The 13879-nt window shown below is 39.4% G+C and overlaps 1 protein-coding gene across 1 annotated transcript; it reads left to right on the forward strand.

Annotated features, from left to right (window-relative positions):
• Positions 1-1874: 1874 nt before the first annotated feature.
• On the forward strand, positions 1875-13693 carry TMEM184C (transmembrane protein 184C). The gene is made up of 10 exons (XM_026106352.2): positions 1875-2262; positions 3839-3969; positions 4064-4100; positions 6080-6285; positions 7098-7172; positions 8085-8178; positions 9826-9938; positions 10599-10698; positions 11234-11405; positions 11844-13693. Exons 1-10 carry the CDS (start codon positions 2146-2148, stop codon positions 12131-12133), a joined length of 1335 nt encoding a protein of 444 aa, XP_025962137.1. The 5' UTR covers positions 1875-2145; the 3' UTR covers positions 12134-13693.
• The last annotated feature ends 186 nt before the right edge of the window (positions 13694-13879 follow it).

Here is a 13879-nt window from a genome sequence, read left to right on the forward strand (position 1 = left end):
TCTCTATGGTCAAGGCAGTTGCTGAGATGAGTAATTTGGATCACTGCTCTAAACTCTGGATAATGGTGGGAAAGGGAGTACTAAATTAAGTTAAATAGCAGATATTCAAGTTGGGGGGAAAAAGGACCTCACAACTCTGCTCTCACTTGCAGAGGAACCTACCAATTATTGAGAATATCAATAATATCTTAAGTTGCTTTGTCTCCTAACACATTGTATGGGGAAGGAAAATTTAATACCTCAGCATCACAATCTCAATTTCTGACTAAGTCAGCATAATTCGGCTGTTGGTCTGTGGGCTGAATTCAGCCTCATTGTCATTTCCTTGGACGAGACAAGGAACAGTTGTTTAGGCTGCCAGTAGCCAAAAAACTGAACACTTCTCCTGGGCTGAGCTGCTGTCTCATTCACATAGTCCTAAGAATTATTAGATGCTAAATCAACGCAGCCTTATGAAGGGGAGAAGAGAGCTCACAAACTAGGATCTGGCCCCACACTGCTGATTATGTTAGTTCTAGGATAAGCAATCTGATAAGTTTGGGGATTTTGTTATTTATTTAGTAGGAAAAGGAAATTCCCTTCCACATCCAATGAAAACATTTTCAGCCATCATCTCCACAACACAAAGACAGCATCTATTCTGGTAACTTTAGAGTGGAAAACCTGGGCAAGCAATTGAAATGCAGGGGGGAAAAAAAAGGTCAGAAATTTACCCAAAGCGATAGAGACAGACCCCACTCCCTGTCACTTAGTACCTTTTGCTCCATGTGGTTTCTTTCAGCATGCACTTCTTAGGCACTTCTCTCAAACAAAAGTCTGCATTTGTCTCCCAAGCATTTACAGTTGCAGTTCCTTGGATATTCAGCTGAGTATCACCAACAGTCCTAACTTAGTCCAGCAGCTGAGATCCTGTGTTTTGTCACTAACTAATGTGGAGTTAACTGACAGTGTAACAGTTTTTATGCAGCGCTTTTAAAGGAGTACTGAGAAAACCTAAATGTCCTACAAATACTTGAAACTGAATAGATACTTTGCATTATTCATATGTACGCTGGCTTCTTCATGTCACAGCCTCTCGTTCATTCTTGGAATCATTGGTATAGCACTTGCACCAGATTGCTCACTTTGTCCCCTTTTCAGATGAGCATCCAGGAAGGTTTTTTAGACAGAACCCCTTTTAGATAGACTTCGTCTGACTGTGAATTTACAATAGCCACCTCTACATAGTTTTAATCCCTGCAATTTCTGCCGACCCGCACAACATCTCCTAACATAAATTCTGTTGGCTCCAGTTCTCCCTAACGTCCACATGGTTTGACACAACCCAGTATTTCCATGCTTCTCAGCTGTGACATATATCCACTGCCTGCGTAGGCAACAAACACGCTATAGTACGTCAGGAAAGGCCACTGCTTTCTTCCCTGAGTGATGCTTTACTCATTACTTTTGCTGGAAAAGACAAAAAGAGAGGGGCTCTCCAAATTCAGCAAGGCACGGCCCGGGAAGAGCCAAGGCTTGAACTCCAAGCTACCGAGCTAAAGCCCACCTGCCCCGCGAGAGCCGGCTCAGCACGCGAGGAGCCGTTAGCCCAACCGAAATACCGCTCCTCGCCACCAGCCGCGCGCCAACGACCACTCCGCGCGCGCGCTCCAACGGCGAAGCAAGGCTGTGGGCGAGACCACCTCCCTACGCCACCGCGGGGGGACAGGCGGAAGAGACCATCCTTCGAGGTGGGGGGGCGCGGCCACTCCGTTACCAGCCGTTGCTACAGCGCGGCCCCCCGGGCTCGCTTTCACCGCCCCCGGTGGGCGGGGCAGCCACGATAGGCAGGGCGAGAAGCCAACCGGCGCCGGCGGCCGGCGCGGTGGTGATGGCTCCGGCGGGGGAGCCGGAAGCGCGGCGAGGCGGAAGTGTCGTTGGGGAGGGGTGTGCGCGCGTGAGGAGCCGGGGCGCGGGGGCTGTTGCGCGCCGCGCTAGGAGCCCTGCGGCGGCGCCGAGCCGGCAGCGGCAGATGGGAGGTGGCGGCAGCGGCGGGGCGAGCGGGCGGCGCCGCCGCCGCCGGTGATGCGCGCCCCGCTGGGGCTGCGGGGCCCGGCGTCGAGGCGCTGAGCCGCCTGCGGGAGGGCGGGCGCGGCCGCCGGGAAGATGCCGTGCACCTGCGGGAACTGGCGGCGCTGGATCCGGCCGCTCGTGGTGCTGCTCTACATCGTGGGGCTGCTGGTGGTGGTGCCGCTCTGCGTGTGGGAGCTGCAGAAGCTGGAGGTGAGGGCGGCGGCGGGGAAGCGGGGCGCGAGCGCGGCCCCCTCCCCCCCGCTCCCCGCGGCGGCCGTTGGAGGAGCGGTTACAGCAGCGCAACGGCCCCCCGGGGTTATTTGTCGCAGGCAGAAGCTGCGGGGCGTCCGTGCGCGCTCGACGTAGCTTGCAGCGTGCCAGAAGGTTGGTTAGTTTAAAGTCCAAGCAAGGCAGGTGACTGGGAAACTGAAAAACAGTTTTATGCTGCTAATGTTTGTACTTAAGATGCTGTTTAAGCACAAGCGGGGCAAAATAGGACGCAGTAGGATTTCTTGCTCCTTTTGATTCAGTAATTCCAAGTTTTTAAGCAGTGTGTTGAAAGCAGTTCAAGAAATGCTACAGGCTTGCTCTAAAAGCGTGCCTGGAGCTCTGTCACTGCTACATGCTACTTAAGTTTCAAAACTGAAGTTTTGACACTTGGCAGTAATATTAGCGTTATTATTCATAACTTAATGTTTCAGGTAATTCTGTGTGGTCGGGCAGAGTTGAGCTGGTAGGGAAATTTCATGCTCATGGCACTGTAGTATGACATGACTTTAGCATATGAATTATGCAAATGTGTGGCAGCATTACTTTTCTAATGGAAAGTAAAATTTTAACCTTGAAATATACATTATCGTATTTAATATAGGCTCATTCCGCCAGATATAAATTTTTTCCCAGCAAAATTTTAAGCACTGAACAGTAAAATCTGTCTTCGGTGTGTTTAGATTTGCTGTTTTGTAACTGGTGTGCTCTGTTCTGATACTTTCATATGTTCAGCATAATGGATGTTATCCATGTTATATCAGAGTGTTATCTGATGTTTCAAAATAATTAAGTCTGATACTGGCAGGGAAGTTATTCAGAAACTTTGAGATCTTTGAACTGGAAAGCAATAGAAGATATGAGATGTTTATGTACAGTAGGAGATTGGAGAAACATCTCTCAACATAAAAAAAAACTTTTAAAAACAGTCTTCCATGTTTCTTGCTTTCTGGTACTTGGGGATTACTAATACAGATCTTTTTAAAAGCATTTGTATTTAAAAGCATTTGTGTTTTAATAGACATGCACACACATATGTATGTAGATGTACATTTCAAATTGCTAATTGAAAGGAGTTGAAATTCATTACTAGTTGGAACTTGATTTTAAAGCCAAAGATACTTTAAATCCAGAAGCTGTCAGAAATTTTATAATGAAGCACTCAACCAAGAAAAGTTCTAGACCTAAAGCAAAGAAATCCTGTAAGTAGTGAGCATCAGTATGATTTTCTAGAACATTTTGTGTTTGTTGTTGGTGTTCTTGTTTTTGCAAGACTTCTCATATTTTGCTTTTAAGTAATGTACTCTAAGACAGATCAAGGGATGACAAAAGTTTATATATTCAAAAAGAGGGGTTAGAAAAATTAAATGTAATTTGGGGGTATATATTTAATGCCCATCTTAAAACTTCATTCATGGGGGAAAAAAAAGTTGAAAAATTATTTCCCTTGCTCTACTACTAACACTTTAAAGTATTAATACTGAAACTTTGATCTTGCACTTTTCTTTTTCCTTGTAAGGTTGGAATTCATACCAAGGCATGGTTTATCGCTGGGATATTTCTACTGATGACTATACCAATATCTCTCTGGGGAATACTACAACACTTAGTTCATTACACTCAACCTGAATTACAGAAACCAATAATAAGGTAGCATTTCACATTTTATCTGTACTCCAAATGTTAAATTTAATTCAGACTAAAAATACTTTCAATAATAATGAATGTTCTTTTGTTATCGTAGGATTCTATGGATGGTGCCGATTTACAGTTTAGACAGTGTAAGTGATCTCTTAATTCTTAACAGATCAATTCTTTGTTAGCTTCGGAGGGTGAGGGAAACTGGTGTCATGATTTGTAGAAAGAATGCTGCCTGGAGAGTCGTAATTCTAGAAACTTCGGTGTGCTCCTGCTTATGGAGTATATCAGAAATACAATTTTAACAATAGTATGTTCTTGTTGTGGAGCTTGTGTGATCACTTTTGTGACCCCATCTTAACTGTGCCCCGTCTGTTCTTGAATAACCCTTATGACAGATGTGTAAATGGCAACAGGTGCCTCGTTTTGGTCCTTCCAACTTCAGTAGCAGCTTGGTAGGAAACCTGTTGACCAGACTGATCCAAATGCATTCTCAAAAAATTCGATGCCTTACCTTTCTTTCTTGAGTTAGGCAGAGTGCTAGTGGGTTTTTAAATTATTATTATTATTATTATTATTATTATTATTATTGTTGTTGTTATTATTGCTTGAGGGGACAAAGGATAAGATCCCAGAAAAAGTCCACTTCTAAACATCTTTATGTCAGCCCCTATTAGTAGTACTAGATCTCATTCATGTGCATGTCACCTGTTGCTCCATGCAGAGGTGATTTTAGCTAGAGTTAAGCAACATACTAAATCTGTGGATTGTGCAGGATGTGGTTTACACACTGTCATCACCTCTTCATGTCATAAATACTTCCATTTCTTCCATAAAGAAAGGCTTTCCAGGAACCTTTCCTTTGGTTTCCCACCCTTCCTGCCATCTCTTGAGTGTTTACAAAGTGTCACCCATATGTATGTTCTCCCTTTTTGAAAGACTGCGATTTAGAGTAACTGGGAGTGAAGGAGAGTGGGGAAGAAAGCAATATTATCTGTTTCCTGTGGGAAATATGAACTACCTCAAGTTGATTTTGCAATTTTAAGCACAGAATTTTTCCTTTGGTAGAAAAATTCCTGATAATTAAGTGAGCTGTAGTCTGGCATTCAAGAGCATTTCTGACAGATAAGAAGAAAATCTTTCTCTAGACTCTTGAATTTTATGGCCTTTGTTTCATATGTTGCATCTTTCTAGAGTATGTATTCTGAGCTGAACATACAGTTCTTTTCTAGAATTCAAATGGTATATTCTCAGTTTATTAGATTCAGCATCACGTCTTCCACAAAGATGTTGTAGCAGGTGTCGTCTTATCTGAGACGAGGATGTGAAGCATTTTCCTGTAGATCTGATGAGTAGATTGGAGGGGGCACCACATTCACTGCACTGCCATTGAGGGAAACATAGTAAACTCAGAATCCCTGCCTTTATTAAATACAAAAAAGAAAAGTAGCACAAGTTGCTTGGGGCAGTGCAACAGCAGTGTGATACTCGGAAATAAAACTCAAACTGAAAGTCTGACAGCTGATCCATAATCACAGTTTTGCAAAACAAACAAACCCAGTTTTCTGTCTGAAGTTCTAGCGTAGGGTGATGATGACTGACTTTCATTTTAAGGCTGATCTGCTGCTGTCTTCTACAGCTTGCAGACATGCCAGAACAAACACTGACATGTGAGATATGAAAAGAAATCAACTTTGTACTAAAGGACTAAAGACCTAGTTCACAAATACATATTGACAGTGAATATGTCAGTTTGAGCAAACAGTATTATTTCATGTCTTCCTAATTGGACTAGGTCATGTGTAGGCAATCATCTCCTTCGTAACTTTTAAATTAAGGGCTGAATTGTATGGTCACAAGGCCAGAGCACTTCGTGTGCTGTGCTTTAAGCATGCTTTCATTTGAGGGAAGCAGAGGTGCAATCTGAAGTTCTACTTGTATTGTTACAAAATGTTACTTGCTCGCTGTAGCATCACACACTTGCTAAACAAATACTTCAGGTCCTGTTTAATTAGTGCCTCCTGTCTAATGAAGTATTGCTTGCTAAACTAATCAGCCAGTGTTGTCATTGGAATCAGTTTTATCTTACTTGCATGCAACTTTTTTATCTGTCTTTTTACAGTGGATAGCTTTGAAATACCCCAACATTGCAATATATGTGGATACCTGTCGAGAATGCTATGAAGCTTATGTCATCTATAATTTTATGGTTTTTCTTTCAAATTATCTAACCAACCGGTATCCCAACCTGGTATTAATAATAGAAGCCAAAGATCAGCAGAGACATCTGCCTCCCCTGTGTTGCTGTCCATCGTGGGCTATGGGAGAGTGAGTATATGATGACATCTTTAAAATTTTAAGGTGTCTAATCAGATATTAAAGTTTTTTTTCATATTTAGTAGCATAACTGTTGTTTCTTGACAGAGTCAGTTTATGGTTTGCATGCATCTTGTTATCAGCTACGAACCCCTACTGAAAGCAGCTGTGAATATGTTTTCACCTTGCTGTGTAAGATCCTAGAAATCAGGCTTAAGTTAATAAGCTGAATTGACACAGGTGGTGCTGAAGGACACTTGCTTATTTTTGAAAAATATGGGAAAAAGATAGCATTGAATTTGTTTCCTTTGCTATCCTAGACTGTTTGCTAAAAATATAGATTCACTGATACCATATAGCCCATTACTTTTACTTGCACAGCTGAAGGAAGAAAGGCCATATACCTATGAACTGTTTTTATTTCTGCATACTTAATCTGAGGAGCAGCATAACATGTTTTCTTTCTTTCTTAGGGGATTTTAGATTTAAAATTTTAAAATGTAAAAGACAAACTCTGAATGTAAGTTGTTCTTAAACCTCTTCAAAAATAGTGAAAATTTTATTCTTGTTATTTAACACAGGCAGAATTTTTCCATGGCTGAAAAAAATGAATCACTGAATATTTTCATTTATATATCTATATAGTCTAGGTCTATTCCATTGTGCGCACACATGCTATACACTGTAGTGTATGAAGTCCTAGTAGATTAAATTGAAATTACTTTGAAATAAAAATCTAATTTAGTTTAAATACTGAGGACAGGAAACTTCCATAAGTGAATTTTCTTTAAATTCTCATACAGTGAATTTTGTTTCTCTTGCAGAGTTCTGTTATTTAGATGTAAACTGGGTGTTTTGCAGTACACTGTTGTTAGACCATTTACTACCATTATTGCTTTGTAAGTATGCTCATAAATAATTAATACTGGTCTTAAGGATGCAATTTTGAGTTACACTGGAAAGAATTTTCATGTCCTTTGTATTGAATCGATGCAGTTTAACAGAACACTTGTGTTGTATTCTAAACGGGTCTGAGCAATTTGCATCGGCCTGTGATTTCTTTATGGCTTCTCTACAGCAAATGACTATTTGCAGAATTGGAATAATAAATATTTAATGCCTGCTGCTGAAAGAAGTAGGGGAGGATGTAAAGTAGTGTTTATGTAGGAAAGCTATTTTTATAGCACTGATCTCTTCATTTTAGAGATATCTTGTTCTTCTTGTCCCTCTTCCCTTTGGTTTTAGCAGTTGGGAATTCTTAAAGTTGGATTTTACGTAAGCTATTTAAACTTACTAAGCTTTTCATGTGATAGGCTTGACTGTGTGCCTTCATACAGGCCCATCTAATCTACCATTGCTGTAGAGGAATATCAGGCAATTATGCATGTTGATGCTGAAAGCTTAAGTTTATAAACTTTGTATTGATAGTTATTGACTGTTAATTCTATGGGACTGTGAAAATCTGCCATTCTCAAGAAACATCGATAACAGACTAAACCAAAAAAATTTGTTTAATTGCCGAAACTATTCGATATAGGATATGTTAGCCCCGTATCTTTGCTCTCATTTTCTGTGCTAGAAATCAAAATAACTTACCTATGTATGTCCTGATATTCAGACATTATTTCCTCTGTGGAAAACACAATATAAACTTGCTATTCCATATGCTGTTGAAGCCTGTAGTTCCTGTGCAGATTCCCAGTGCTGATATTTGAGAACTAAAATAGATTTTTGGATTCTAACAGTTGATTGATGTTGATCTAACAGTTGATCATTTACTATGTAGAGATTAACTCTAAAAATTCTTTTAGAATTTGTGAACTAGTGGGAGTATATGATGAAGGAAACTTCAGCTTCAACAATGCTTGGACTTACTTGGTTATACTTAACAACATGTCACAGCTAGTGAGTACCAAGTACATCTTTCTGCTCTTTTAAATAATTGTATTAGTATTACGTGAATGTTTTTTTACATGAACTATTGAGAGTAATTGTGTTAATATCGGGTAATTTCTGTGAGTAGTAGACTTCACACTGTAAGTGGAAGTTTGTATCTGTTAAATACTATATGCACAGAATGCTAGGAAAACAGGTAATATTTTAAAAATTGTATTGCTTTTACTATTAAGCTCCAAAAAACAGCGTTCCACCCCTCTACTCTGAACTCTCTGGTGGGGGAAGTGGAATGGCCCAGGCATGTGGGAGCTGCAGGCTTGCCCCTCTGTAGAACAGGTGACTTCACGTACCCTTTTAGCCTCCTCCCAGTCACCTCTAATGGATCAGCAAGGGTTATGTTAAAAATACTGTGTTACAAAGCTAGTGGTAGCAACCTTGACAGCAAGAGTCTGAGAAATGGAAGCAATGCATGAAGCACTGAGATTCTAGCCTGTCTTGCTCTTTGTCTTTGAAGGGAAGGGACTACATAATTACAAGCTTTCCGTATTTGTTTATTTAGCTTATATTTGGATTTTTAGGACAAAAGCTTAGCTCAGGACTATCTGACAGTTTAGCTTTTAAATTGAAATTAACCATAACAGGCTTCAAGCATGCATGTTCTAGAGTAGGGGAGTTGTTCTAGTGTGGAAATCTGACTGCAGAAGCCAAAAGGATGCTGGCTCAGCAGCCAGGTAACAGGTAAGATGTCAGCCCGATAACTGAAAATACTGATTTGGAGACCAAGGATTGCATTTGGTGACTTGCTGGGAAAGCAGAGGAATGATTTCTCTGCTTCATCCAGAGCATATTACACATGAGACATTGCAAGAGGAGAGAACAATAACTCTGGCTCCTTACTTTTTAGCATTTTAGTTTTCTTGACAACAGCAGCAGGTGTGAAAACAGCATGAAGTCCCATCTGAAAAGTGTGTTCTCCTGCTGCTGCCACCACTGTGTTCGATGGGTCACTGTTATGGAAAGAGCTGTGATTGCTTCCTGCTGTGACAGCAGTTCCAGCAGCAATGTATGCTCCAGTGTGTCCCACTGGCTGGCATGACTGCTTGAAGAAATACAGTTGTAATAGGCAAGGAATATGTGAAAAGGGGAGATCAGTTATTAGTTTGGTTGCTTGCAGTTGTCTGTAATAGGTAAACTTGTTCAGATTTGCAGTGAAGATTGCATTCATTGCATATTCATTTCTCATAAAGAGAAATACTCATTTTCCATAAAGAGAAAACCTTTTGGACATTCTCAACAGAAGCCTGAATGGGCATGTGCTTTGTGTGCCTTTTTCTCTAGAGATTCACTTGGTGATGGAGACATTTCACAGTAGCTTCCTATGCTTTGTTTTACTGTGTGAATAGATCACCTCAGTTTCTGTCTGACAATATGATGCATTTCAGAAATACAAGTTCAGGCAAAAATAACAAAGTCTGCCTTCAAACAGAAAGACACAGATTCCTTAAATCCAAAGCATCTTTTCTAAAATAGGCAGCTTTTTAAGTTTGCATCATACAGTGGTACATTTTTCATAATTGAAGAGATGCTGTAAAACAACTCCCTCACAAAATAAACAAGGATTTGAAAGCTTTTTTTCGTTTTTTTTTTCCTCATTAGTTTGCTATGTATTGTTTAGTGCTGTTTTATAAAGTACTCCGTGAAGAACTGAACCCTATCCAGCCTGTTGGCAAGTTCCTTTGTGTGAAGATGGTAGTTTTTGTTTCTTTCTGGTAAGCAAATTATTTGTTACTTTTCTACTTCCAGGATTGATCATAAAAGAACTGAAAAAGCTGCATGTGTGTCACTGAGGTCAGATGCCTCAAAAAAATCTACCACAATGTTAGTAAAGTGCTGTGAGGGGAAAAGGATGCTTCAGATATAAATCAGTATTTTGGACATAGCAGTCTCATTCACTTGAGATTATTTTTTAAGACTTGCAATGTGTAGATGATTCTCAAGAACATAATTCATTTTAGAATCTTCACTTTAAATTATTTTATTTGCTTAGCAATTTAAAGACTTTTCAAAATAAGCTACTATCTGTATATTTTAAGCACTGCTCACATTCAGCTGCTGCTGAGGAGGTACATTTGACTGTTTGAACCTTACTGTGCAGGCTGCAGTAATGTCCTGATAAGCAACTTGTTCTAATAACTTGGACAACAAATTTCTGTTGTTGACTTTTGTGTTGGTCTTTAGGACCATGGGTGAATGACTCTTCTTTCTAAGCCTATTTTGTTTTGTTTTCTTTCTCTTAAAATATATATGAACAGTAAGCTCCTTGGTACAAAGATTCTGGCTATTTACATATGGTGTGGGGCCTTGTCTACCAGTCTTGTTTGGAGGCTTTTGCACACCACTGTTAGAGTAATAATAAATAATCTTTACAGGCAAGCTGTTCTTATTGCATTGTTGGTGAAAATTGGTGTTATTTCTGAGAAGCACACCTGGGAATGGCAAAGCGTTGAAGCTGTGGCTACAGGCCTACAGGTAGGAGAAGACGGTTACTTTTTAAGAGGAATTGCTATATGCCAGATGCCATAGCTGATCTCAAGAACTCAAATATTGGCATACTTGATTAATATAGGCTGGATTAGTACTGGTTTTGTTATAAGTTGGGTTAAGCATCAGCCAGTCACCCCACACGTCCTTTATACTCAGCACTTCCTATATTCATGTGTTGTCTAGGAGGTATGGGGGAAGAGAAGCTTTTCCTGGTTAAGTATTTCTTTTGGCTATCCTTGCAATTCTTCACAAAATAATTCATCACAGAGTTGCTTCTTGTTGAAGCCTCATTTCCCTCAAGTCAGTCTGCCAGGCAAGGACTGATTTGCATATGTATGTAGTGCACATGGCTGCCTGAGGTCTGCCAAGAATATGGGAGCTCTGGCGGTTAAGTAGCAGATGCCATTTTTCCAAGACAATCAATCCCTATCAGTGTTTCGATGGTAGAAAAAGCCTAAAAACAGTTTTTCTCCAGTTGTGAATGATTAAATATTCATTAGCATCTCTTTCCTTGTTACAGGATTTTATCATCTGTGTTGAGATGTTCCTGGCTGCTATTGCTCATCACTACAGTTTTTCCTATAAACCTTATGTCCAAGAAGCTGAAGAAGGGTCATGCTTTGACTCCTTTCTTGCAATGTGGGATATTTCTGATATAAGGGCAGATATATCAGAACAAGTTCGAAATGTTGGTGAGTAACAAAGATTTATATGGTCTGTTGACAGCACGTGTATTTCTTGCTTCATTTTATGCCGTTAGCCATCAGTATAGTACCTTGAGAATGTCCTATATCAAAATACTGGCAGCTCTGTCTGTAGAGGATTTTCATAGCCTATCTAATACTTTGTTTTTTCCAGTCTTTCTGTTCAAGGAAGAGTCTAGTTCTTAATTTTACTTTTAAATAGATGAATCTCAGGTAAATTTTGGATATTTTTGGTAGAAGGGAAGGATTTTTTTGTAATGAAAAGACATCTCTTTATTAATTGAAGCTAACAATTTCCATGTAAAACTTTTTAAAAACAAAGACTATCTTTCTAATTCAGCATGTGTTTCTTATACTGTATGTTTACAAAAATCTCAGTATATTGCTGCAAGTATTAAAAGGTATTCTCATTTGGCATAATTCTAGGAAGGACAGTTTTGGGCCAGCCAAGGAAAATATTTTTTGCTGAGGATCATGAACAAAATGAGCATACAAGTTTACTGTCTTCATCTACTCAAGACCCAAATTCTGATGCTGCTTCAATGCCATCTTCACCCATGGGTCATTACCAGGGGTTTGGACGCACTGTGACACCTCTCACAACACCCACGACAGTCCCTATAGTTGATGGTATTTATAACACTGCTGCTATTCAGGACACTGAGTCACCTGAACTACAGCACAGCTTGTCAGAGAGAGCTTTGGATAAAAGTTAAACTCACCTTTTCTTTCAACGTGTCAAGGAGTCTCTTATGTACTTGCCACACATGTCCTTATACATGTACTACTACTGATGAAAGTTGAGAATACCTGGGAAAAGCTACGGCGCAGACAGGAAGAGGATATGGCTATAATTGACACTAATTTTGAATTTATAATGGATATATCTGTGGTACCCCATGAAAACAAAACACGCACACCATAAATTTCTGCACAAACTTACCAATCAATTCCTTAGACTGCTAAACTTTTACACACCTATATTGCACAAAAGGACAAGTATATTGAACTTAAACTGACTTTTACTACTACAAAAGATGTATTTGGAAAAATACTCTTCTAATACATGAAGTATGTTACTAGTAATGAGATAAATTAATTTCAAGAACATACTTAAAGGCAGTCAGTAGCAGAAACTGCTTGTATTAGCTTTGGTTGTCCTCTTATGATGGTAACTTCCATATCCTAGTGCTCAGTAGAGTAGGGAAGAAATAGTAACTTCTGTACACGTGCCATCTTCTTCCCTTTCCCACACAGCTAACTAGAACCCCTTTCAGGAAGATAATTATTACAAAGCATCAGTAAAGAATCTGGAAAAACAAAGCATTCCCTACAGGCCTAGCTATAAAATCCCATGCCCAGAACATTAAGCTGGCATATCTGTTGTTCTTGTAGCTCATAATTTCTTGCTAGTCTCTTACATTCAGAGTAGTCAGCCACAAAGGTATGTTTTGGATGAATACCTTACACTTGACTTCTTTTTAAAGTGAGAATAATGGTTATGACCTTAAAGCATATTGGGGAAAAACTAAAGCATGTCAAAATGGAAATAGAAAACAAAATTGACTTGTTTTGGGTTGCAATAAATTCTTTAACACTTAAGACTCTTTTTTTTTTTTTTAAGCTGTTAAAGCAGGATATCCTGATGATGCCTCTGTAGCAATTTGTATTCATAAATTTGTGTATGTGTGGGTATTGTGTTATGCTTCTGGTATAGCCTGAATGCAAATTTAATAGTTGATTTTATTTCTTTTTTTTAATTGGTTTTTTTTCCCCTCCCCTCCTAGGGAGGAAGAGATGTTGGCCCTGGTAGAATTAAGTAGCTAGTCTAATACTGGAGTTACTAGCATTAGATTTCAGACCAATAAAAAGTACACTTGTATCAAAATGTTACTATTTTGCAAAACTGACAGAATAAGAGGGCTGTTGTTTTTTATCCCATTAACAGACTTTAATTAGTATTGCATGTTTGCAATCTGACAAAAAAAATAGCACACTGATACTTTAAGTGAAATCTGCAATTTCTTTTTCAGCATTGTTGCCATTTACAGAGTAAATGTTTAATTTCTGGTTGTTTTGGTGAACTCATCTTAAGTGCTTTTTGCAGTACTAGTGTGATGTAAATACTGCGCCTTACTCACTAGGCTGCGTATTTTATAGTTGACTATGTACTTGCTGTATCTGAAGTTAGTGGGAAAGTGCAAATCATACTTTTCAAGTTGCTGAGTCATTGCCTTTGTAAATAAATAAGCAAATAAAGATTTTATTTAAACTGCTCACCTACACCTTGTGATTTACTGTTACAGTCACTTAAGATGTGAATGACAAACATGAGGAAGATGCCATCTTTGTGGAGAAAGGGAGTCATAACTAGCACAAATGCTTGTTCATTCTTCTGGTATTTCAAGGCTTGTAGTGGAAAACTTAAACAGAATTTACTTATTTCTGCTGCTTCTAGTGAT

The sequence above is a fragment of the Dromaius novaehollandiae genome, chromosome 4 (genome assembly GCF_036370855.1).
Source record: "Dromaius novaehollandiae isolate bDroNov1 chromosome 4, bDroNov1.hap1, whole genome shotgun sequence".
Taxonomy (NCBI): Eukaryota; Metazoa; Chordata; class Aves; order Casuariiformes; family Dromaiidae; genus Dromaius; species Dromaius novaehollandiae.